General features: G+C 40.4%; 2 protein-coding genes across 2 annotated transcripts; one reads left to right on the forward strand and one right to left on the reverse strand.

Moving 5' to 3' along the window:
- Positions 1–325: 325 nt before the first annotated feature.
- LOC139390024 (synapsin-1-like) lies at positions 326–19,222 on the reverse strand. The gene is made up of 13 exons (XM_071137131.1): positions 18,214–19,222; positions 15,994–16,051; positions 14,332–14,423; positions 13,609–13,765; positions 10,073–10,162; positions 7,629–7,691; positions 7,365–7,507; positions 7,099–7,173; positions 6,909–7,011; positions 6,638–6,784; positions 6,376–6,445; positions 5,629–6,220; positions 326–3,114 (listed from the first exon to the last, which is right to left on the reverse strand). Exons 1-13 carry the CDS (start codon positions 18,537–18,539, stop codon positions 2,979–2,981), a joined length of 2,052 nt encoding a protein of 683 aa, XP_070993232.1. The 5' UTR covers positions 18,540–19,222; the 3' UTR covers positions 326–2,978.
- A 1,818-nt stretch (positions 19,223–21,040) lies between these two features.
- LOC139389786 (transcription cofactor vestigial-like protein 4) lies at positions 21,041–25,513 on the forward strand. Its single transcript, XM_071136733.1, has 5 exons — positions 21,041–21,296; positions 22,867–22,990; positions 23,102–23,327; positions 23,870–23,957; positions 24,069–25,513. Exons 1-5 carry the CDS (start codon positions 21,230–21,232, stop codon positions 24,377–24,379), a joined length of 816 nt encoding a protein of 271 aa, XP_070992834.1. The 5' UTR covers positions 21,041–21,229; the 3' UTR covers positions 24,380–25,513.
- The last annotated feature ends 2,367 nt before the right edge of the window (positions 25,514–27,880 follow it).

Raw genomic sequence — 27,880 nt, forward strand, 5'->3', positions numbered from 1 at the left:
AAGTTCACAGTACATACTGTAAAGGCCTCTGAGCCTTCCACTGGCTGGTCAGTCAGACTGCAACCCTGCACCACCTTGTGGTCACATTGGTAGAGCTAAACCTTATTACACCAATATTATTGAGTCAAACCTTATGTATAGAATAGCTTATCTCTCTGTGTGTACTGTATGCAACTATGCTATCATTCCACAGAGGAAATGAGCCATTGGCTATTCACAGTTTTGCACTGGGCTTGCTGATGTCATATCTACTCAATGATAAGTTATCCTTTATCTGAATCATTCCTCATTTGAACATAACAAAGAAAATGTTTAATCAATGTTACTATTGGTCTTGAACTTTATTGAATATGTGCACATGTTGATAGCATAGTAATTTTCACATAATTATTCAGCTACATTGCAAATAACATCAACTATACGTTTCTACATGTATTTTAACACTCCACCATGATTTACAATATATTTAATATTTCCTCTTCATTGTTGTTTATTTTAGATACATATATAGATTTCTTATTTTATACATCTGGCAGGCATCAATATTGACAATCAATTTCACAGAAATTCATAGTGCAGATAACAGATAAAAACCTTTCCAAAATAAAACATCTGCATTTAGAAAACAGGAAAACCACTTTACCAAAGGAAAAAGGCATAGCCTACCAATTGTAAACATACATTCAAATATATCCATTAAAAAGAATGTAAACATTTAAAAGAAACATGTACCACGTCAACAAACACGTCTATGAATGTCAACAAATAGGATTCATCAAGATTGTTGTAATTATCACCCCAATGTATAACCCACAGGAGGATTATAACTCCAAACATAGCTATTAGTTATAGGAGGGAGAGCATACCACTCTGTTACGAGCAGAGGCAGAGGGCAGAGTAAAACAGTAACAATGCATGCCAATCACGCCTTCATCTAGACAAGTCAATTTCACAGATTTGTAGGAGGTATCATTTGAGGTTTCTGTGATCCACACAAAATGGTATACCATGACAATTCTGTTTGCCGAGTTATGATTTACATTGAGTCCTATTATAAGAAGTTTAATAGACGTTCGAAAACCAAAGACATGTAATCCTGAATAGAAGAGAAACTGAAGTTAAAAAAGCTTCTTCAAAAAGTAGAAATAATCCATGACCATAAATGCCAGTACTAAAAAGGGCATAATCCCCAAAAAATGAATGACAGAAATGCCAAAAATCAACAACCAACATCCACAAGTATTCATTGAAAACACACAAAATATTAACAAGCACGTCAGCGGGAGGGGGGAGGGTGGGGGGGGCGTGACGAATCTGCATAATTTGTATGTCACTATCTATACAACAATTCTATTTGGTTTGACAGTTTTACAGAACAACATGAACACGTTTATGCACCACTTATCACAAGGGGTCACTGTGGATACACAAAGGGGCAGATGCACAGGGTTCTGCAAGGAGGTTGGGACTTTCCGAAATTGGCTCCAAAACAACATATTGCCATGTTGACATGGAACACACTCTTTTTGGAAGACATGTTTAGTGCCCTTGAAAGAGGTCTCAGCAATGGGCTCTCTTTCTGACCAATTATCAAAGGGGTCATTGATTGATATTTTGGGGAGAAAGTGTTATGAGTAGAAAATCAAACAGAAGTATAATGCAGTGCTATATCCCACAGGGGGAATCCCAGTGCGTTTATTTTACACTGCCTACATGATCCATGGGACATTCCTTGGCTGAGCATTTCCTTGGACTAGGCCTCCTGCTCACAAGCTGTGACGCTGTTGGGAACCAGGGGACAGACAGCACAGGCACCCAGACACTCTCCACTCACAGAGACAGCAGCATTCCAGGCCCTTGTGGGCTGGTAAAATAGAGCACTAAGACGGCTGTGTCTCTGCAATCTGACATTAAAATCAAAAAAACATCTCTTGGGTCATTTCAAATAACAAATACATTCTACCTCAATAAAAACACATGCTTTTACTATCATTTGCAGTAGATCATTATCCTAATTACAGTGCAACGTATGGAAGACCTGACTCCTGACACGAGTGTGTCACAATCACCAGGACATCCCTGAGACAATACCATTTGATCTGACTGAACTCTGTGTCTGTGTAAGGCATGTTTTCCAAGATGAGTGCTATTGGGGTTTTGTCCTAATGTAACAGGAGAAGGGAGAGGGAGGCAGCAACGGCATTCTCACAAAAATAACACATACTTTTGCAATGCTAACTACTCTAGCTAATTACATGTGACAACACGGTTACAAGCGCCAAAGTGAGTGGTTGAAACTGCAACCATACCTCCTTTATTGACATGCATCTAAAGCAACATCACTTAGAATAAATGGGTAGCTCAAACAGCTATAGTGTTGCTTTACTGTAACAATGAAGTGACCTACTGTGATGGTTCATTTGAGAGCCAACCAAAAGTTGGTCAAATGTGTCACTATGATTTTACAGTAACAACAGAAAACTGGCAACACTTTCATGAAGATTACCAGTGTATTGATCCCACTATTAGCATAAAAAACATTCAAAATGATCAAAGGATGACCAAGCAGATATCTTTCAATACATACCATACAAACAGCCACTGTCCCATTATATAACAACACAATCTATAAAGGGACAAGAATCTTCACCCTTTTTTCAGAAATTTAAACACACGTGCAACAACAAGAGAAGTGTGTGTGTGTGTGTGTGTGTGTGTGTGTACAAATAATTTTGAATGTGAAGGTGACTGGGAATGTTTCAGACTGACACCAACAAACCTATCTGTATTATATTCTATGTGTGGTCTTGAAATGTATAGGCAGTGAATGTTTTATAATGAATGTTCACATCAATGTACATCAATGTCCATAATAGGGAGGTGAAGTCCTGTTGGTCCTTTGCGCATTGGCGGGGAAGGGTCTGTCTTTCAGTCTGTCTGTCTTTCTGTCGGTGTGGTAGGGGGGCTTACTCCATCTCTCAGTCTGAAAAGAGACTGGCAAAAGATTTGCGTAGGTTGCGTATGGTCTCAGCCTTCACCTCATCCTGGCTAAGGCTGGCCTGCGGGGCTGGGGTTTCTGGAATGTTGAAGGCATTGGTAAGAGACTGGGACTTGCTATAAAGAGAGGAAATGGCAATAGAGGAGAGGAAGAGGCTATTAACGTCATGCAGCAAACTCATGGAATGGTAAGACTAGGGTATGGCAGGAGAGAAAGAGAGAGAGACACACAAGTTCCTTCAGTATGTAATATAATTAATTACATAACTGATTCAGTGCATTGATCAGCTCAACTTGATCGGTGAATGACAAATGGCATGCTCCTTTTTCAACTTTGATTTTGACCAGGGTTCCAAGTTCTGGAGGGCACGAAGAGAAATTAATTGAAGGAATTGTCTGCAGCTTTGACTGTTAATAGCTTGTTAAAGCCATATTCCTGATGCCGTCCTAATCTACTACATAACACTTTCTCTTACTCCTTCCACATTTGGGCACTCTATCACATGCACTAAGGGACACTGCTCTTTTAAATCTTTGTTTTATTGAACATGACGTAATGATAAAGGTATTTTAATGACATGACGAGTGCCTTGGTCTTCCTTGTTTTTTTTATTTATGACCAATTAACCCCTATACCAAAGAGCACCTTTGAACGACAAACACCTACTGTTGTGTATCCTAGTAGCAATTCCTCTCTTCCTTTCTCTGCGAACACTGCTCCAGTTTTAAAGGATGTATCAACTAAACTTCATTTTTCATTCATCACCAGAGAATTACAAAGAAATTCAACATGGTCATACCCGATGGTATTTAATACCAACCTCTCGTCAATGAGACCATCAAATCTAGCATGATCAAAAATAGTCCTTGTAATTTCCTGATCCTCAATGGAAAAGTAATAGTCACCATGTCTTTCATTACAATTATTCATTACTTTTTCAGTGTTTCCTGAAATTGGACATATTTCATGTTATTGTTGAATCCTGTGAAGAATAATCTGAATCTAAACTTGATCAGCCATGCACATAATCACATGCTTGATTGTAAAAGCTTTTAACACACACTTCTACCGTTTCTGCAAATTATTTTGTAGAGCAATGATAAAGGGGAGCACAACATATAGGCAACAACAAATTCCCAAGGTTTGACAAACAAAAAAAAGGGTTGAAGGAGTGCAGGAAATTCTAGATGATGGCAGTCACTGGAAAAGGGCTTGTTGAATAGTGTGCAGTACACGAAGTGTGAAAAAAACATTCCTTTGAGCATGATTTTACATGATACAGAAACAGTCCACAAGACTTATGCATATGAGTGATTCATGCACACCCAGTCCAAACATTTGTAATGTCGATCAAATAGCGATCTTATAACATATCCCATTACAAAACATAGATTATTTGCAAATTCAATATTTATCTCAATATCTAGCCTACAGGAATAACAGGATCATGCACATCAGTCTCCATGGTGGAGATAAAAATAAATTAAAGCTAAATCTGGAACACAGAATGCTCTCATCAGTTATACAACCATCTTTATCTGGAGTGAGATAGATAGAGCATCCTGTGTGGCTGACTGGTGTCATATTACATATGACAAAAACAACAGGAGGTTGTTACATCCTCTCCCTCAACGTGATCAAGACAAAGGAGATGATTGTGGACTACAGGAAAAGGAGGACCGAGCACGCCCCCATTCTCATCGACGGGGCTGTAGTGGAGCAGGTTGAGAGCTTCAAGTCCCTTGGCGTCCACATCACCAACAAACTAACATGGTCCAAGCATACCAAGACAGTCGTGAAGATTGCACAACAAAACCTATTCCCCTTCAGGAGACTGAAAAGATTTGCCATGGGTCCTCAGATCCTCAAAAGGTTCTACAGCTGCACCATCAAGAGCATCCTGACGGGTTGCATCACTGCTTGGTATGGCAACTGCTCGCCCTCCGACCGCAAGGCACTACAGAGGGAAGTGCGTACGGCCCAGTACATCACTGGGGCCAAGCTTCCTGCCATCCAGGACCTCTATACCAGGCGGTATCAGAGGAAGACCCTAAAAATTGTCAAAGACTCCAGCTACCCTACGGCAAACTGTACCGGAGCGCCAAGTCTAGGTCCAAGAGGCTTAAGTCTAGGTCCAAGAGGCTTCTAAACAGCTTCTACCCCCAAGCCTTAAGACTCCTGAACATCTAATCAAATGGCTACCCATACTATTTGCAACCCCCCCCCCCCCCCCCCCCCTTTACGCTGCTGCTACTCTCTGTTATTATCTATGCATAGTCACTTTAATAACTCTACCTACATGTACACATTACCTTAATTACCTTGACTAACTGGTGCTCCGCACATTGACTCTGTACCGGTACCCCCTGTATGTAGCCTCGCTATTGTTATTTTACTACTGCTCTTTAATTATTTGTTACTTTTATGTCTCATTGTTTTTAGGTATTGTTCTTAAAACTGCATTGTTGGTTAAGTGCTTGTAAGTAAGCATTTCACTGTAAGGCACATGTGACAAATACAATTGGATTTGATTTGAAATATTAAGCTATTGAGTAATACAGGTGGGATACACTAAGAAAAAAATATATTGTTTTGAATGTTTTGGAATATTTTAGGAAAGCTTTGCTTACTTCAGTGGAGGGGTGGCTCCCATAGCAGGGTGGTCATGGCTGGGCTTCAGTGGGGGCTGGGGTTTCTGCTGCAGAGGGGGTTTCCCTCCGGGGCCTCCCTGGCCCTGTGCACTAGGGCGGGGCTGCTGAGTAGTAGGGGCCCCGGGGCGACCTTGCTGGGCTGGAGGCCTCTGCTGCTGTGGAACCTGGGGACCTCCTCCCTGGGACTGTTGCCTGGCGGGCTGACCTGGCTTCTGCTGGGGCCTCTGCTGGGGCTGGCCCCCTGTGGGCTTCTGGCCCGGGCCTCCAGGGGGGGGTCTCTGCTGCTGCTGGGGTCCTGACTGCTGTGGCCTCTGGCTCTGAGGGGAGCCACCCTGGCTCATGGATCTCTGGGGGGAGCCCTGACCAGAGGAGGGTTTCTGCCCTTGCCCTGGGGGACGCTGCTGGGCCCCAGCTCCTGGGCTGGCCTGTCTGGCCTGCTGTGGTGCCTGGGCAGAGGGGTTCTGGGTGTTGGAGCTTTGGGCAGGGGACTGGCCTTGGGGTGAGGGGCGCTGCTGGGAGGGGGAGCCTTGGCGAGGGCCTATATTGCTGGTGGGGGCTTGTTGTGGGCCACCTGAAGGAGACAGAGCACTGTTTATCCAGAGTCCAGAGTCCCTATCAAGCAGTCATTTGAAAACAACTATGTAGCTATCTTATTACCAGCTAATGAACAAAAGCAACAGTGAAAGCAATGGGATTTGGGGCCTTAATATAGAGCCATTTTCTTACCTTGGGGAGGAGGGCGTTGCTGAGCCTGTGGCACTTTGGGTTGTGAGATGGGCTGAGGGGATGCAGCTTTCTGAATGGCCAACATATTATAATGAGACACAGAGTTAATGGGTTACAAATACACTTTTAGTTGATCAATTGACCAAATATACTGGCCAATTAACAAAAGAGACCACTCATCTAAACACACGGCTTTTGACAATTGTTGACTCATTTTAAGTGTAATAAACTGAGTTGTGGTTAGCAACAGTGTGTCTGTCACCTGTGCGGGCTGTGCAGCTGTGGGGCGGACAGGAGAGGGACAAATGTGTGGGACTGTCTGGTTCATTTTGGAGACGACCAATTCTGCAATTTGTGCACGGTCTTCATCCTGCTGGTCTCCAATCAGGGGCATGGAGCAGCCCACCACCTGAGGGAACGAGGGGGGGAAATGACATGTTAATACAATGCTGTTACCAGTGTAAATACAGTGTTACTACACAGGTATAAGAGCAACATCATGTAAATAGTTAAAATTACTTCTAATCCTTTACCTCTATGATGTAATCCTTGCCATCTTTCCCATGCAGAGCCTCCACAGCACACATATCTAAACCACCAAACACCTCAGAGCAGGAGTCCACCCACATTCGATACCTACAATGTTGGAGAACACTGTTACTAACTAGGAAACACACAGCTGTCTGTGTGATGCACAAAGGCCAAGTCTGTGATAGAACTCACCTGTCTGACATGGCTATCTGCTCCAGCATGGCTGAACCAGTGTTGGTTTTCCAGTTCCCTGAAATCGATGTCCGCCTGTTAAAAAGACAAGATCTACCATTTAGCATGTTCTCTCTTGATCATCTAATTCACATCAATGTTGGGATAAGCAGTCTAAATGGATCTTGTTGGTCTTTGATCTGTAGCCTGTGCTAAATAGCTTGGAAATTTGTAGAATGGATTGACCTCAGTCACACCACAACAAGGAGCTCATTTATTTCACTCACATGTAGGCCTTGTAATTGTCTCCAATCTTCTGGATGCGGACATCGTACTTTGCATCAATGAAAGGTTCAGATGTGGCATAGGTCTTGGTCAGAGCAACAACACTGGCAATATCTTGGAAGTCATATTGATTGTCCACTTTCACCTACAGGGTAAAGATACGATTGAAATAGATTATGTTAATAGTAATTACTTGTGAAGCATAAACACTGATCCAGGCCTACTTTATCTCATTTAAAACAGTAACAAGAGCAGGCCTATCCTACCTTCCCCATCCCTGAGTGGGCGTGGCCCATTTTCACCACCACAGGGAAACCAGGAGTGGTGATCTGGAGCAAAAGACAACACAACACCCTCCATTGGCAAACATCATACTACACAGTCTCCAGATATGTAGGTTTGTTTGACTAAAGAGAATGTGCAGCACAGAGTTTCTTAGTAAATTGCTAATTGAGTAAACCATAAACTCAAAGTTGCTGTTCTTTGCTAAAAGAGTCAGGATACAGCTAAATAAGAAAGCCACATCAAGTGTTAATGGGCTATATAGATAAGATGATACAGTGAAATCAACTGAGTGAGAACCCTTGTAATTAAAACATCTACTGTATACTACCGTTCAAAAGTTTGGGGTCACTTAGAAATATCCTTCTTTTTGACAGAAAGGACATTTTTTGTCATTAAAATAACATCAAATTGATCAGAAATACAGTGTAGACATTGTTAATGTTGTAAATAACTATTGTAGCTGGAAACGGCAGATTTTTAGGTGTACAGAGGCCCATTATCAGCAACCATCTCTCCAACGTTCCAATGGCACGTTTTGGCACGTTAGCTAAAAGTGCATCATTTTAAAAGGCTAATTGATCATTAGAAAACCATTTTGCAATTATGTTAGCACAGTTGAAAACTGTTGTGCTGATTAAAGCAATAAAACTGGCCTTCCTTAGACTAGTTGAGTATCCGGAGCATCAGCATTTGTGTGTTCGATTTTCAGGCTCAAAATGGCCACAAGCAAAGAACTTTCTTCTGAAACTCGTCAGTCTATTCTTGTTCTAAAAAATGGCAGCTTCATTAAATAGTACCCTCAAAACACCCGTCTCAATGTCAACAGTAAAGAGGTGACTCCGGGATGCTGGCCTTCTAGGCAGAGCTCGTCTGTCTAGCGCCTGTGTTCTTTTGCCCATCTTAATCTTTCCTTAGACTAGTTGAGTATCCGGAGCATCAGCATTTGTGTGTTTGATTACAGGCTCAAAATGGCCAGAAGCAAAGAACTTTCTTCTGAAACTCGTCAGTCTATTCTTGTTCCGAGAAATGGCAGCTTCATTAAATAGTACCCTCAAAACACCCATCTCAATGTCAACAGTGAAGAGGTGACTCCAGGATGCTGGCCTTCTAGGCAGAGCTCGTCTATCCAGCGTCTGTGTTCTTTTTCCCATCTTAATCTTTTATTTTTATTGGCCAGTCTGAGACATGGCTTTTTCTTTGCAACTCTGCTTAGAAGGCCAGCATCCCAGAGTTGCCTCTTCACTGTTGACGTTGAGACTGGTGTTTTGTGGGTACTATTTAATGAAGCTGCCAGTTGAGGACTTCTGAGGCATCTGTTTCTCAAACTAGACACTCTAATGTACTTGTCATCTTATTCAGTTTTGCACCGGGGCCTCCCACTCCTCTTTCTATTCTGGTTAGAGCCAGTTTGCACTGTTCTGTGAAGGGAGTAGTACACAGTGTTGTACGAGATCTTCAGTTTCTTGGCAATTTCTCGCATGGAACAGCCTTCATTTCTTACAACAAGAATAGACTGACGAGTTTCAGAAGAAAGTTCTTTGTTTCTGACCATTTTGAGCCTGTAATCGAACCCAGATACTCAACCAGTCTAAAGGCCAGTTTTATTGCTTCTTTAATCAGACAACAGTTTTCAGCTGTGCTAACATAATTGAAAAAGGGGTTTCTAATGATCAAGTAGCCTTTTAAAATGATAAACTTGGATTAGCTAACACACCGTGCCATTGGAACATTGGAGTGATGGTTGCTGATAATGGGCCTCTGTACGCCTATGTAGATATTCCATTAAAAAATCTGCCGTTTCCAGCTACAATAGTCATTTACAACATTAGCAATGTCTACACTGTATTTCTGATCAATTGTATGTTATTTTAATGGACAACAAATGTGCTTTTCTTTAAAAAAATAAGGACATTTCTACGTGACCCCAAACTTTTGAAAGGTAGTGTACATCTACTTCATTGAGTGAAATATGCCGAGGCCAGCATGAGCCCAAAAAGGAAAAGGAAAACTGGAGTGATTATGGAGTGATTCATGTTGATCGTTGAGGCGAGCTGAGCCGAGAGCAGGCCTGCGACTGTAGTCATGGAGGGGGACAGCACTGCGGCAATACAGGCAGACACTGATCTTAGTGCAGTGCTTCTAAGGGGATCCGTAGGGCACAGGAATAATCAAACCCACTCTGGCTCAACTAGGACCTGTACACATGCACTCTGAGCCAGTATTAAGATTGATCGCTGTAATTAGATCTGAGAAAATAGATGTGAACTAGCTATTCCTTTATCCTTTTCTTACTGGCCACAGAAGCATGTGTGTCATCCAAACAGAGGGGCAACCTAATAGTCTGTGCTTAGGTCTGTTTAGTGTGAGGACATGGCCATGCCGTGGTGGGGGAGGAGTAGAGAGAAGCAGATGGCAGAACACCCACCATTTCCCTGTGGTTGGGATAGTAAACCTGCTCGATCAGTGGGAATTCCTCTGGTCCCAGTTGTTTGTACAATCTCACCATATTAGCAAACTGAAACAAGACATGATAATACAGAAAATACATTACCTTTACAGTAAAATCAATAGTCATGATCTGTCTAGCTCAAGAAATAAACAATTTAACCTGCTTTATATTGCCATGCTTACCACTAGTGTTGTCAGAATTTTGACTTCGATACTGATACCAGGTTTAGTATCACAATACTCGATTACCATCACGATACTCGATACCAAAACAATATAAAAAAGGATACCAAAACGATACCATGGCATAAAAAGAAGGCGTATTAGCCTAAGTCACATAATGGCACTAGATCCAGACAGATCTTTTGAGTTCAATATCATTACATTTGAAATGTTTGATGTCAATTTTTCCAGAGACAGCCATGTATGTATTAATGAATCAATTATACAAGCATACAAACAATTTGACTTTGTTTTTACCAATCTAACTACATAATGTTAATCTGAATATTAAATCAAGCTGTAGACTAGGCCTATTCACAATACAGGTGAATGCATATTCAATAGGAATGTGTCCATGCATTGAGTTATTGAGCTTATTTTGGCTGATTTCATACAGATGAAAAATGTTCTGTTTCCTTTCTATTTGGGACCTATTTTATTATACTGATCAAAAACATTTGTATAGAAGAAGCAATCTCTTATTTTATCAAAGTGTGCACTGTCTCTTTAAGATCAAATGACATCATTCACATACAGCGAGAGAAACAGGAGAGATGTGACTGAGGCGAGGGAGACAAAGTGAATGAATAACGTTTTTTGCAATGATTGTATGGTTTTTGGTGACAATCCGCTTTGAAATCAGCCAGTCGCGACCCGTCATTCAGGGCAAGTGGGGCTAGCCGTTGCCTGTTTTGCATGTTATTTTATCATTAATACATGTCACATATCATTTTGCAAACAATGTAAAAAATATATATAATTGAGTTAATAAAGCGGCATACAAACATGGTCTCTTTTTTGCTTTCTTGAGTAAGGCAGCTCCAAAATGCAGGTGTTTCAGCCTAGTACAGTGCTTTCTGAGGTGGTGGGGCAGCCAGCGGAAAATACAGAGTGTAGGGGTTGGTAATGTTCTGTAGTTGCACCGTGATTGGCTTGGTGCTCATCGGTCATTTGACATAAACATTTCACAACAAGTTGGAAATCGCAAATTCAACAATGAGTGGTTTGTACGGAATCAGTGACTAACTAGCCTGCTATTCAGTGGAGAGGGTGTGTGGTCCAAGTCTGGGTAAAAGGGTCCCTCTTCCAAGCTTAAAAGGATAAACATTCACATGCAACACCACGGGCCAGAAAAGGTTGAATACATTGGCCATGCAATCAATCCAGCATGACTTCTGCCGCGTTCAAAACAACTGGAAACTGGGAAATCTCAGACTTCAGTGAGTTCAAGCCAACTGGGAACTCTAGCTCCGACTGGGAGATCTGAGAAGTCGGGAACTCTGGCCTCTTTCTGAAGATCACTGATTTCATGATTCAACCTAGTTTTTTTTCCAGTTCCCAGTTGTCTTTAAAGAACCATAAATCCAGAGAACGCCAGACATTGATGACAAATTCTGATGACAGAATATGCCCACAAGTCCACGCCACCTTCCTGTTCAAGTGAGCAAGGCACAACAAGGTGAGTCCAAAAAGGTATTGTGTGCTGCTGCATAAATGATGTAATATGCCAGGAAGATATGTATACTGTAGCTAAGAAAGTAATACAAAGTCTATGTTGTGTAGTTAGCTGTTAGTAGCCCATGTGCCTCACTCTAATAATTTGGTCCCTTTCCCCCTCATAACTTCTGACTTGGTGGTGCACATGAGGCCTATAGCCTGTTTTAGAGAAATGTCATCATTTAATATTTTAAGAGCTTAAATTGTCTGCTTATATTCCCCCTCTACTTATCCTATGGTTCTGACTTGGTGTGCAGGGAGAACACTGTAAGAACGGCCCATGTTCGGAATTCTGTCACTGTACATTTCAAAAGCGCTGAACAAATAATTATATTGACTAGGTCCGTCTTAGCTCGCTCATTAATGTCTTAATCGAAATTACGAATTGCCTCTTTCCCTTATGCCATAGTTTGTACATCTCAATTGTCAGTAGAAACAACATTTGTTTAAGCAAGTCAGCCATATCAGCTATATTTTTTTTCAAGTCAATAAATTAGGTTGAATTAACTGTTTTGCTGCCAGACAATGCTCAGCTGATAGTGAGGTATAGGGTGGTAAGAATTCACTCCATGGTGCTAAAAAGAAAGCTCTGCTGTTGGGACAGCTTTATGTAGGCCCTAACAGTTTGTGGCACTGTTTGTCACCATTATAGTGCAATTAATGTATTGTTTACTGTTGTGTTGTTTATTGGCTTTACTGGAATACGTCTACATAATATATATATTTTTTGCCCCACAGAAAAATGTACATGCTAAAATCACCACTGAAATCATCTTGTAGAAGTAGGGTAGTGAATTGATATTAGCTTCAACTGTAAGCTAGAATGGAAAGTTAGCCTACAAAGCTGGAAGCTACCGGTATCTTGCATTGAAAGTGTTCTTAGCATGTAAACGACATTGTTTTGGGAACAGTAATTAACAATTGCAACATTTTGCCATGTTGCATTATTCAAGTGTGTTAACTTTTCTGCAGCACAATGGAGTGGGGAGCTAACATGATGCAGCCCAGACTGTGCAGGTGTTCCTCAGGACAGGCTAGAACTAGCAATGAGTTAAGCTTACCGTATGCTTCCCAGACTAAACAGTTTGCGCATATTTTATGCTGACATTTTCTGACGTTTTGGTTAGTTTTGGTCTTCGGCAGGGTTTGTTTTCTTGACTCAAGTTAAGGTTCGGTAGCCAAAGTCTACGCCCCTTCATCGGTGATTGGTCAATAGTACTACTCCTAGTAGGAGTGGGAGCTATGGACGGGATTATTCAATTAAGTGCTCGTTGTCATTCAACGAGAAAAGACTAGTTTTCATGCAAATTTTTCCACTTGAGAAATACTGCACCAAACATCTTAGATAGATGTAAAAGGACCTCCTCGGCAAAATCGTCTAAATTAAATATAGATTTTGGATTTATTTTAGATTAATTCTACCTATTTTGAGAAAGTGTTACTGGGTATGTTATTGCTACGGTGGCTCAATAGGGACAAACAACAGTAATATTGCCGCTTTTTTCTTCTTTCAACGAAGGTCTTTAGGGAGTACGCGAGCACAGATGTTCATTTCGCATAGTCGAGTTCTGCCAGAATGTATAAGGACTCCTTAAGTGGAGCAGGCACGGTGTACTTGCTCTAAAAGGGGACATCGGCTGTGCTGACAGACAGACTTGATCCTCTCTCAATTACTAGACAACGTGAGACACATTTGATAGAAGCACCGAAAGTAACAAAAATTATAGTACCAAACCATTTTTTATGTTCTAGCATCAAAAAATATGTTTCAGTATACCGGGCAACACTACTTACCACCCATGGCTTGTCACAGAAGTTGTAGACAGAGTGCAGAGAGTTTACACCTGGGAGACCAGCATACTGCAACCCAATCACTATGTGTCGGTGGTCTCCATTCTTGGCCATACTGAAGGCATGCTGTCTAACCAGCACAAAGTCAGGCCTGAAACATCTTGCAAAATAGAAAATACAAAACAATTCCACAAATTACCAATACATTATATTCAGACAGACATATGAACATTTTATTCTGGTATTGTACTTGAAACTTGCAAGAAATCCTGCATGTCTTGTAACATCAGCAAATCATGACACACTGATGATCTTTTTAAAAAATGTATAACTATCTTAAAGATCCATTGCAGAAGTTTTTTTCTCAATATCAAATCATTTCTGGGTAACAATTAAGTAACTTGCTGTGACAGTTTTCAATTAAAATAGTCAAAAAGAAACAAAAATAGCTTTTTCTCAAGCAAGAGCAATTTCTCAAGCAAGAATTTAGCTAGGACTGTCACCAGGCAGACCAAAACTCCATCCCACCAAAACAGGCAGAAATGTCAGGTATTTTCAAGCAGCTCTTACACTAAAAAGGCATTGTCAGAATTTTCACAATTTCACAGCATTATTCTAAACTCATAGTGTGGAAATATAAAACACATGAAAATCATGTTTTTGAATGCACTCAGCCTTTAAACAGCATGTAGAACACTGTATTCAAAGGATGTACAGTGGACTTACTTGGTGACCTTGGTTTCATTCCGGATTGCTTCTATATCAACACTATAGGCCCCCGTAGCATGAGCTATCAAGTTGATTTCAGAGAAGTCAGCCTGAATGGAAAACATCAGTGTCAATCCCCAACCTGGTCTCTGATTATTTTGTATTATTCTGTATGTAAATCTGGGATACTACATTTAGTATGATATGTTAAGTTTCATATAGTTACATAAGACAGATGGTTACTTAAGGCAAAAACTAAAGTAAGGTGGTTGGTAGGGCTGGATGAGTGTACGTATAACACAAACGTCTAGCAACCCAAAGGTTGCGAGTTTGAGTCTCATCCCAGACAATTTAAGGTATTTAGCTCATTTGCAACTACTTAGCATGTTGGCGAATTCTTCCCCTAACCTTAACCATTTTAGCGAACCCTTCGCCTAACCATAACCTTAACACTTTTAGCTAACCCTTCCCTTAACCCTAACCTTAACCCTTTAACCTAACTCATAAACTTAACCCTAACCTTAACCCTAACTCTTAGCATATTGTATGTTTTTCAAATTCGTAACATATTGTACGGAATAATACGAAATGCTCTGAGACCAGGTTGCAATCCCAGTCAAACAGCATTGTGATTATAATAACAGTGACATTCTAAGGTTATAGTTCACTCCAGAAATCGACGTTTGTCAGACGTGATTAAATTAGATGATAGAGTTAAGACAGATGGATCTAGAAGACAGATTGTGTGGAATACCTTACCGTATTAATTCAATGGCTTTGTCCCCAAATACTATGAAGATTGTACAAGGTAACGACTATCACCTCTGCAGATAATGAGACATTCATTGCACAGGGCTATTCCTGCTGAGAGACTCATGGCACACATAGCGGAAACACTCTAATGCAACATAAAAGGAGAAGACAGAAATAGGAGACATGGAAAATGCCACAAGGCAGAAAAAATAATCCCAACATTTTTTCAAGTCTTCATTTACAAAGCACAGATGGTAGCATTAACTCCACCACCGGGTATAAATGTTTTGGGGTCCCACATAACATCATCTTATTTTCCATAGATATTGTTATCAGATTCAAAGTGACAACATATTATCACACTTAATGATTATCCAACTCTCAGTCAACTTAATATGTTATTCATGTCTTGTGTTTTCTTTGATTCATTGTTTATTGCATATAGTAAGTGCAGGTCTGCAGCACCAATGTACAGTCTGATAATGTCACTAGATGCAAGGGTTGTCTATCTGTGTGCTTCAATCCCTACACTCAATAATGCCCATCATGAGGTTACCTGTGAGTCTCATTGGGTGTTGTATTACCTAAAATCACCTCTCCAACTCCTGTGTGGCTCAGTTGGTAGCGCATGGCACATAAAATGCCAGGGTTGGGGGTTCAATTCCCATGGGTTACCAGTACATATGAAAATGTATGCACTCACTACTATATGGTTCTCTGGATAACAGCATCTATTAAATGACTCAAATATAAAATCAACTCTATTCTAAATTGTCCTTCTTTATTTCAAGCAAACACCCCTTTAATCTACAAAAATGTCAAGCTAAAAAGCAAGTCTTTAATGGCTTGTATGGGAAAACCAGTCACCAAAATAATTATACAGGGAAAAGAGACAATGAAAAAAACAAAGGTGCAAGAGCAACCCACCTGTTCCACCTTAATGTCGAATTCACCATGAACCTTTTTACCTTTGAAGACCTTTACCCTATGGAGAAGAGAGGCAAGAGGGTTAGAAATATATTTGACTTGCATAGCAACTAGGCCTACTTTGGACAGGAGTTTTTAATGCTATCCTACCACACAAGCATACTCAAATGATGGTGAGATGTACGTACATCAAATAAAACAGAAAAACATGAACTATTTTAGAACAATACATCGTCATGGTATCTTACACAAGTATCTCAAATTGAGTGTGAAGCTCAACAAAGACACTTACAGATGATTTGAACATGATGTGCAAATTCTAGCTGTCCATATGCTCCTAACTGAGAGCTTGTTTATTGCTTGATTAATTGAGTGATGTGATTGGCTCACTGTTTTTCTCTGCCCCTTTATAAACTGTTTGCGGTGGGCAATACAGTGGAAACCTTGGTTTTGTGGAGAGAAGTATTACTTGGATGAGATTATTTAAATTAAGGTTATCATGGGAATGCTTTCCATCCACTTAAACCTGTTTTTGTTTGATTAAAATTTGATTGTGTTTTATGTATCCCTCCATTTTGTTGCGACGCTAAAATAGTTGATGATAAAATACCAAATTGGGGAAGAAATAAATGAGCTTCCTAACCAACAATAACGCTTCATAATAAATATAAACATCTAGAGCAAGACTTTACAGCTTTCACATTGAGGATTGGAGTTTTGGGCTTGAATAAAAAATGTTTTTGTTAGATTCAGTTTGATAATGTGCAACTGCGCATTAGTTGGCTGGCATATGAAACGAATGGGTAACAGAAGCACAATGCACACAATGCTTTACCAAGCTAGCTATTTTAAGATTAATACATATTTTAATTCGCTCTCCATTATCCCATACTGCCAGTTTGCTTGCTAGCTAAAGTTAGCTAAATGGTTAGCATCACTATTTAGCACAACATAACTAGCTAGCTAATCCACTGACTCTCAACAGTTAGCAGGCAGCTGCTTCATTCTAAAAATGAATGAATTGTTATTTATGTTGCTAGCTACACTAGTTATCCAGTTAATGCCAAGTATCAACAAAGGCGTACTACAAATTAGATTGCCAGTTAGCTTACTTTAATTACAGCAGGCACAAGCCAAAAAAGATACTGCCACCTTATGGCCTGCTGTATTTCAATTTAGTAAATTGGAGGTAAAACTGTTCTATATGCACAACAAGAAGTTAAAGGTTCACTGTGTAGAAATCACTCCGCCATTTCCTGGTTGCTAAAATTCTAATAGTTCGTCTAACTTCAGTTAAATGGGACAAAACAAGCAAGTATGGTGTAGAGAATCATTGTACCATCTAAACCCCTATTTTCATTAACAAAAAAAATATTTTCAGCTGTTTGAAGCTGGTGTACAAAACCGAAATTAAAAGACGCCAAAACAAAACTTAAGATCGGGAAGCATTGAAATAGCAGACATAGAACAGATCTACCACTTAGACTTGCTTTCAATGAGAATGACAATCAAGAACTTATGTTTCTATGTGAACTTGGTCAGGTTACCCAAAAGGTTACATATAGCAGCTTTAACTGCCAAAGCTAGGCAGAGGTGCTAAGTAGACAGTCATATTTCTCAGTGTGTCTGACCTATTACCTGCCTCTGACTTACCTTTCATGTATTTCCACTCAAGCCCATTCTCAAATAACCTGCTCTCTTTGCTCTTGGTGTAAACCTAGGGTGTTGTAGTCGGTTCTATGGTACTGAAATTAGTCAAAAGTCAAAGCTCTCGGCCAGGGTGTGACACGGTCATACCTTGTCCATAGGCTGCTTACAGGGAAAGGAAACCAATGTGTAATTTGAGTGAACCATCCCTTTAAGAAAACCAAAAACTCTAAAAATGGTATATTATGCATGCTTATTTGGCACGACATAATCATCTGAATATGTAGCATAGTCTCGTTTGCCATGCTTGGCACACGCGAGACCACCTGGAATGCGCTGGTGATGCAAACGAGCAATTTCTGTGTCCTGTTTAGGTAATGACTGTGGATAACATGTCTTTGACATGTACACTGTATTAGACTCACTTTGTTTCGCTCTATATGCATACGTGTGTGTGTTATGACTATAGTAAAGATTAAGTATAGCCTAATCATGACCTGTTTATTGGAAGCATAGGCTACTGGCTCACATTTGAGTATAATGGCGTCTAACCTTACACATCACTCTCCTTACCAGTCTGTCTGTTGGTCATCAATAACCAGGAGTATCTTGGCACCAGAGGCAACGCCTGCTTTGTCTGCTACCTCGGTGACTTTCTCAGCGACAGCGGCAGTGGTTTGTTTGACAGCTTTAGTAAAGGAGGATAAAAAGCCAGCTCCGGCTCCGCTTCCAGTGCCCTCAGATTGCTGGTTGGTAGACATACGCCTCTCTGGTGGTCCAGGCGACACTATTGCAGGGTCTTGCTGAGGCGGGTCAGGGCGTTGTAGGTCAGTCATGTACCCATTGGGCAAATTGGACATAAAATTACTGTCCGACAGCCGACGACGCAGGTAATTCATGTTGAAGATCAAAAAAGTATACGAAAAGGTATATGGCGAACCCTCCCCTCTGATGCAAATTAACAATGGATGAATTAACCTACCAATAGCCTATAACCAAACCTATTTTTCCATTTGAATAGAATAATCAGTTGGAAAATAATAAATCCGGGGTCGCAGAAGAAAAAAACAGGTTGTCAAAATGGGTATCAATTAAATTCGTTTATTTTCTAATTCTACCGATGGAGTGGCCTGTACCTGCTTCAAGGTTTAGACCTGTTCAATTGACTCGAGGAAGGATATGTCTACTGGTCACGGTAAGAAAAGTCAACACGAATATCTAACCTTTGCCTACCTCAAATAATTGTCCAAATTCGATTCGCATCCATCAAAAGATTCGTGGGTGGCTGCGTAAAATAGATAACAGGTGAGTCTGGCTTCCACGTCCTCTGACCAGACAGGACGTGCTTCGGTCTCAGTTCTAGGGAACGGATGATCCGTGACTTACAATTGGGTGTACATATTTTTTCTTATTGCAGCACCCCCTACCCAATCCTTCTTTCGAGGTTCGGCGCAGTTTTTCCTTCTATCCTCCTGCGTCACTCCCCTGTATCCTTCGAGACGAGCGGGGCAGGTTGGGATGAAGGGTGGTGCTGAAGAGAGACTATTGATAGGCGCGTAGCTTTCGTGTCGGGGGAATGACTGCGGGCATTCTGAGAAATAAAACAGACACTTCACCTCCTACACTGTAATCATTGCATTATAAAGTGTAGGAAATTAGTAATTGTGATGTGGTAAAACAATCTATACAGGAAATGCGCCATCTGTTGTCTATGCTCGTGATGAATGAAAAAAGTGAATAAAGCGGTAACAATAGCGATATGTTGAGGCATCTGGTTACATTTTGATATTAAAAGAAAGTCATTGATTTTAGAGAGTTTTGTGATGCATTATCATAGGCTTCAAATTTATAGACAAAGCAACGAGTGATTGTTACAGAGAGAATGACTTCTTTGAGTTAAATTGTTGCCAGTTCAGAACCCTGGACGGCACCATCACTGATTCCATTACTGAGTTCACTGGTTGAATTTCTTACTGGTGGGTTCATGTTATATAAATACAGGTCCAGCAAAGCTCTCCTGTTCTTGTTACTCTCAATTAGCCTACTCACCCAGAACACTCATAGAAACCAGTTGGTCTACTAACTACTAGCCCATAGAACCCAGTAAATGTTTGCTGAATGGGAACTGCTCACAATGTTGTTTCTATTATCCACACTACATCAAGTTACGCCTCTTTTGCATGTTGATTGGTTGACATTATGGCAGGAAATATTCCCATAAAACAAAGCAATGAGACAATGACTGCAGGAAAGAAAACATCACTAAATAGTCTGAACATGCAGAATCATTTTCTGTCCTATTAAAATGAGTCCTATTAAATCATCCTATTCTATTGAATGTTGATAAAAGCAAATGTAATGTAATTCATGTATAACATTGGTGATCATGAAGGAATGTCAGTTTTACTCTGCACACAGTATTCTTGAAGTATATATACATTATAATTAACAAAATCCTATGAATAACATTTTAGAAATTCCAGTGTGCTCCTCATGGGGTCACTGTTGAGCTTGCCTTGCTTTAAAGCAGCACCAATCATATTCTGACACGAGTAGTCTCCATATTTGTTGAGTGCATTCACAGACCTTCATCACCACAAAAATAATTGAGACAGAATATACCAATAACTCCAGAATGCATTCGTACAACACATAAACCCAATAAGATATTTCAATGAGTTATTACATCCTTTAATCAAGGTACAAAATAAATATATAATGTAGGCTATAACAAAATGTAATCCACTAAATGAGTCCCCCCATTAAAAGGCATATCAATCAATACAAATTCTAAATGTGCTAATTTTTAAAGAGAAAATTTAAAAGTTGTATTTATTTATTTTTAAGTGACTTTATATGTGTCAGGTCCTGAGTGTTGAGTGTGCTCATTTGTGTCCATACTCTTCAGCATGCTCAGGCAAGATTGTTTCTCAGGGCAGTAGCATTTCCAGGACTTAGGAGCCTTTGTCTGGCCATCAACAAAAGCCTTTGGATTAATGGTGAGGCTGGCTCACAGTACAGCTGTGTGCGTGTATGGGCAGGTCAGTGGAATGATTGGAGCACCAGTGGGTTAAGCACTCTAAAAAATGCAGTTTGGTGAGATTGTAGATTAGGAGCGAGGGAGGGGCTGAGGGCAGGTGCTGACTTCCAGAGAGAGGAGAGTCTCTGTTAAATTAACTTGTGTGTTGAGTAATCTATACTACAAATCCTGTTTATTCCTGAAATAGCTAGTCTTCTGGATAAGTGAAGTAGATGCTTGGTTGGGTGGTGCAGGGACAGTCATAGAACAGTTTACCATTATTTTCCTTCTCTGAGGTACCTACACACTTCCTGCAACAATAACAAAAGCATCTAAAATGGGGGAGGTTGTGATCGGAACAACCAATGACAATGCAGGAATACATTTTCCTGAAAGACACTGCAGCTCTGTACAGCCTCCTGATACGTTACCTGGGCAAGCTCTAGCCAAGCATCTCATTGCCTTTCCATTACCAACCAGAACTTAGGCTCATTGTGTCCTCTAAGCTCAAACAGACAAGGTGGTCCTCTGTAGTTGGCTTTATTCACAGACAAAGACAATTAAGGAGCCATGGCTGTTGCAAATTTCCAATACATAACTCGGATGAGCAGTGGTTTCAAAGTCTACATCTTGGAAGGTAATAATTCTTATTTATTTTCTCATACTATTGTTTCACAAAATATAATTGTGCTGCAGTGATCTGTGCTGCTTTAAATAGCGGTCTTCACAGCTGCGTATTGCATTGTTATCATGTATGATGGCACAGTTGTTATATTGTTATTAGTTAGTAATTAGTTCACAATGTTTTTAGAAATGCAAATGTTTATGGCCATTATAAAATAACTTTTACTAAGTCGGCGTGAATGTCAATGAAGCCATTTTAGCTGATGGTTTGAGTTGTATAAACACACAAACATATGTAATCCATTCTAAAACATTTTTCTCCCATTCAAGAAACCAAGACAAACGTTCACTTTTACAGTCTGAGTTATAGATAATGTAGACGAGTGTGATAATGATACCTCACTGTATAAACTTTGGTGCAGTTTCAACTTCCTAAAATGTGTCATGGCACTCAAGCATCATTTCAGAGGGGTTTAGGTCAGATGCTGAAAATAACTGTGGTAGATGGAGATGCTCTGAAGATACTGCCCTCTTGTACCTCTACTCCTGCATGGGAAACAAATAACCACGCCTCAGGCATCAGAAAGTCAGTCAGGCAAGGTGTGGTTTCCCCCCAGTCCCCCTCCACAGGCCTCCACTGTGACACTGCTGTCCAAAGGACAGAAGGGGAGGTCGTAGGTGAGAGGTTGCGATTGGAGGGACAGTACTGTTTGGGATGTGGATTGGATTGAGGATTGTGGATTGGGGGAGTATTTGAGGTTAGGGGGACCAATCATGTAATAACATGACCTAATCATTCAGCGTTGCATCTCAATGTGGTAGTAGAGCATTGCATGCTAATGTGGTGGATTTCTTTTGGCATTCATTTGAATTTAGCTTGAAAGGAACAACATGATGTGAGGTATGAAGAGGACTGGTGTTAGCTTTACAAAATACAAAAAACAGTGTCATGTATTGGTAAGCTTCACATCGATCTCTCTGTCAGTAACAAAAAGGATGTTAGCAGCTGCTGATGTGTTTCAGTTAGTTTCTTGCAATAAGGAGAATGCTTCTGTGTGATGTGTGTATTGTAATGACAGTTGTGAGACATTTAGTTCTCTTTTAGTAAGAAGTGATACTTCAATCAAGGCATTAGCAACTGAAGTGTTAAGTTTGTCCAGTTCAAATCACATTTTGAGTAGAAACTAATATTTCTCTCATAGATATGTAAATGAGATGGGTGTCATCATCACTGTATGTAGAAAAACAACATTTACCGTTCACATTGAATCAGCTGGAAAGAGTTGTAATACTCACCAATCTGGTTGGTCTAGTTCAACAGCTTAACGGAGTTTACAATTAACGGTGGCATGAAAGCTTTCCCACGAACCACTCATACAGGTGATGAACCATATGTCACAGTGCCACAGACCAAAACAACCAGTCACCTATTTACTCATTGCCACACCTAACGTCTTTTCAGTCAGTTACAGTTAGGTGTAAGTCATCATTATCTGTGCCAATATATCAACCAATATTTATACTGTATATTATTTCAAATAGTAACCATGAGCTTTACTTGTGCTTGATCTTTCCTCTTGTAGGTCAGCCCAACCAAAGAAGTGAAGATAGATTCAGGCATATGGCCAATGAGAGAGTTCGAGTGCCCCAAGTGCATCCGGTCAAGCGCAAGCACAGCTTTGAGTGTGGTCTAACATTGGAAGAAAGGTTTGTAAAACCTCCCCATGACTTTATAACATTATCATTGACAACCACTGGTTTCATAACTCCATGTCCAGTGTGTGATTCCATGTTTCAATGTGTGGTTTTGTGTTTCAGGCGAGAAAGGGCACAAAGCAGGAGCAACATGAGAAGGCCAACTGTGTTTAGTGTTCCCCAGAGTCCCACATCCTCCTGGAGCCCAACCCCCAGCCCCACAGGTCATTTGCCCTGCCATGTGTATCCCACACCACCTATCGATGAGCCACTGGACCTAATTAAGAAACCAAGGAAAGAGCCTGAGAGAACAGAGGAGAAAACCAAAAGCACCGCAGCCATCAATCAGGTAATTTCAAGAGGAAGAATTATAATAGTGAGTCCAGGTGCTAACAACTTGAAAGACGGGATTTATTGTTTGTGTCAGTCATATTGTATGTGCCTTTGTAATCTCCCAGTGTAGCCCTAGGCAGTCAGAGCCTACATATCTCGGAGATCTCTGTAGGGAGTCTAAACTCTCAGGCACATTCTATTCCCAAGAGACTTTATGGGACTCTGCTTGTCCATGATATCCAATCCAGCCTGATTTGGGAAGATAATGTGAGCAATGGTGGGAGGATGGTCATCAGTAAGAGCAAACAGACAGCTCTCTCTTTGGCCTGTTTGTGCCACCCTGATGAGGGTGAACAGTTTTCAGGTCCCATCCCATAACCAAATGTATTTTGTTTCCAATAACAAACTGAACCCTCGACAAAGAGTTAGTGATGGTGAAATGTTTTATGTTTACATTGACATGTTAATCCTATTGTTTTGGGGGAATGAGAATTTCAGCTACACAGCTACAGAGTCATATACTGTTGTGAAATGAACCAATGATTTTGCCTTGTTCAGATGCGTCCTTCTGTGATCACCTGTGTGTCCTCCACAAGAAAGCCCACCTGCAGATCTGAGGTCGGCAGCAGTAGCCACTCCTCCACAGGTCAGTCTCATACTCCTTTTATCTCATCAAAACTAGTGCTACAACGCTGCTGTTATATTGCAGACTTGTTAAGAATTATGCCTGACCTTTGTTGTATTCTTTCCACTGTAGTGTTATCTAAGCACAGCTATGACCATGTTGTGGAGGAACATTTCAAGAGAAGCCTGGGGATGGATTACCAAATGGCCAGCTCCCGCCAGCTCTCCATCAGCGTCTCTGTGGATGACCATTTTGCCAAGGCCTTGGGAGAAAAGTGGTTTCAGATCAAATCGAAATCCTCCTCATGCTCCTCGTCTACATCCTCTCCACCCAGCAGCCCAAGTTTCACTTACTCCCCCAGCTACGGCCACAGCCCAAACCAAGCTCCCAAAGAGTCTCCAAGTACCACCACTCCCACCTCCAGCTTCTGGTCAGTCAAATAAAACTACAGAGAGCTTTCCTGGAGAAAGAGTGAACTTTGAGACATAGCATTTAATGCGATACAGCGGCAGATCCATGCTTTTCAAGGAATAAGAGCACCAAGGAGACAACGTTGGTGAAAGTTTATACTGGAGAACAGGAATACAGGAATACTAAGCCACTCTTGGTTGAACCATTGAGTGCATCTCCACGAGTCTATTCCCTGCCAGTGGAAGGGGGAGTTATTTCAATTTCAGGGGACAAGCAAATGTTGCAGTGATGTCTTTATTTCTCAATTTCTGTCCCAGCCTGTCCCAGCCTTTTCAATAGCATATCTATCTCTGAATAGATGGTGATGTGGGATGATAGTTGGAGAAAAGAAATGTGCCATTATATTTCATTAAATGTGCCATATTTCATTTCATTCGGTGATGATGCCACTACTTTCGTGATACTGTATTTATACTATATGTTTTTTTAACTAACCTGGATCTTATTTTCTGTCTAATAAATTATCTACTGTATATAGTGCTAACAAATTCACAAAATCTGTTCAACACAGTAACTTCATGTTTTTGTATAAACTATGGACAACTCAAAAGGAAAAACCTATTTGTGTTGGGATATTGCAAGTTATTCCATTAGCTTTATGAATTCAAACTTAAGCTAACCTTATTATTGTATAAAAAATAAACCTGGAAATTTCAGAAAGAAAATGTGTGTGCAATTTCTACATGATGCACTTGTTCGAAAAAAATGTCATGCTTAGAAAACGGTTGAAATGCATGTACAAAACATTAGGAACACCTTCCTAATATTGAATTCCACCCACAGTCTCTCTTTGTCGAGGTGCTTGGGACCTACTACCATACCCCTTTCAAAGGCACTTAAATATTTTGTCTTGCCCATTCATCCTCTGAACGTACACCATCCATGTCTCAACTGCCCCATTCTTAAAAATCATTCTTTAACCTGTTTCATCCCCATCATCAACACTGATTTGAAGTGGCTTTAACAGGTGACATCAATAAGGGATCAAAGCTTTCACCTTGATTCACCTGGTCAGTCTATATGGAAAGAGCCTAATGTTTTGTACACTCATTCAGTTCATTATCATTACCTCCCTTGAGTCTATGATTGTAATTGTTGTACATAGGTTTTTAATAAAATACCACTGACTTACACCAGACTGATTTGGTAGAAGAAAATACAATCGCAAAAACAGATATCCTTCATGACCTTACTTCTAAAGAAGACACGGTCAGAGAGGTTGGTTGGGTGTCACTTCCACATATGGGTAAAGAAGTCAGAGTCTCATGTGAACACAAGTCCTGCAGCCATTCAAGGTTGCGTTCCAGACGGCTTAATTTCAGTGGTGAGTCACTGTGTGTCTGGGCTGTGCGTCTGGGCCAATATACTATGCACGTACACCAGGTCACAAGATGGCGGCCTTATGGCATTCAGCACTTGATTCTTTAGGGAAAGGGGAATGTTTATTTAGCTTTTGGTGATTTAGTCATGGCAGCGTTCAGGGGGGTTTGAATCCCTATCCCTCCTGGGTTTAAAACTAAAGGAAAGGCGAATACATCATCCTCAGTACATCATCCTTTTTTCTGGGAGTTTTAGGGAATGTCAGGAGCCTGTTCCAGCAGGCAACAGGGCTTGTACTCAAACATTCCTGTCTCCTGAGAAAATTATTCTGAAAGAACCTACAGATCCTGTTTGGCAAGGGAAGGGAGGGAGGGATAGGGGCAGGATGGGCAGGTCTAATGTAGGCCCTGGCTTCAGAACTGATCATGCTTTTCAGTTGCTTATTTGCATGTTCTATCTTGTCAAACAAGTGTAATGATATGATACTCTGAAACATTTTCCAGAAATGAAGACTTTGAACTCTATAGCAACGTGTCTTTGCAGTTTTATACCTACATGTACAGAGGTGTAAACTGGAAAAACTGAATGTGTAAGTTAACCACTATTGACAGAATAGACTATAGATCCTGCAGGTTTGGTTTCAGTAAAAATGTGTCACTAAATAAATACACTATAGACTGATTGATTTTATTTCTGTTGTACACTAATTGGTGCCCAGCCCATACGGGCTTATAAAACACAATATCAAGTCTGTGTACACAAAACACTAAACACATTTTTTACATTGAACAAAGTAAATGCATTTAACAATTAAATTAATAATTAGCACTCATAAAAAAAAGTACAGTTTTCACCTTGTTACATTACACAAACAATACACTTCTCCTTCTCCCACATGCTTTGAAAATAAATTGTGCAATGTCAAAAACTCCCTTTCTGAAAAGAAAACAAACTTCACTTTCTATTTCGTAGAGGATCACACAATACACAAACATGTTCCTCTTCAGGGATTCTGTTGAATCTACCTGTCTGTAGTGTCACAGGGAGGGGGGGCAGATCTTAGCTGGACACAAACTAACTTTTGAGCTTTTGTTACATTCAGATTTACATATAGTTCAGGGTTTTACTTCTGTTTGAGAAGAGTACACATTCTAAGTTCAGGATTAAACCAAATATCAGTTGGCAATTTTTCCTTGTGGATCAGAAAAAGCTTGTACCTGATTTGGTTAACACCACATGGTAATTTGTGGCGCAGCAGACTTAGGCACTGCATCTCAGTGCTAGAGGCATCATTACAGACACCCTGGTTCGAATCCAGGCTCTATCACAACCGGCTGTAATTGGGAGTCCAATAGGGCGGCGCACAATTGGCCTGGTGTAGACCGTCATTGTAAATAAGAATTTGTTCTTAACTGACTTGCCTAGTTAAATAAAGTTTATTTTTATTTTTTAAATATGCTGCAAATCAGTTTCACAAAAACAGATTCTCTAACCCACGGATAGTTATGAGTAAAGTCCCAGTCAAGCACTTTTTTGTGATTCTGTGTTCTGGTATATTTATCAGTCTATTCCATAGATGCACCATGTGACACTGTTGCCTAACCACACACGGTTCCCAACCCATATCTCCACAGATGGCTAGGTTCGGAGTCAGTTTATGCACACCAAGAAAGCAGCGGATTGCTGTGATTTGAACATTGTTACAATTAGTACGTACTTTGGATCACCATACCCCAGCAGCATAGTCCATCACTGGACACACACATAATTTATACAGCTGAGAATAAGCACACTAACCAAGGTCCTTACATACTTTAATGTTCTTTAACACTGACCCCAAGACTCTACCTGCAGAATCTTCTGGTGATCTAATGCCACCTTCAAAAGTCATGTGTTCATCCAGAGTGAAGCCAAAGTATTTATAAAGCCCAGTGTAGAATAATAGGGTTGTACCAAAATAAAAGTTGTGTGTACTTCTCTACACACTCTTCTTTCTGAAATGAACAACCTGGGTCTTATCCTGATTTATCACTAATCTCCATTTAGTACACCATAAATTAACAATATTTAAATGAACATACACTGAGTGTACAAAACAACTTTCCATGACATAGACTGACCAGGTGAATCAAGGTGAAAGCTTTGATCCCTTA

This window comes from Oncorhynchus clarkii, chromosome 30 (genome assembly GCF_045791955.1).
Source record: "Oncorhynchus clarkii lewisi isolate Uvic-CL-2024 chromosome 30, UVic_Ocla_1.0, whole genome shotgun sequence".
NCBI classification, from domain to species: Eukaryota; Metazoa; Chordata; class Actinopteri; order Salmoniformes; family Salmonidae; genus Oncorhynchus; species Oncorhynchus clarkii.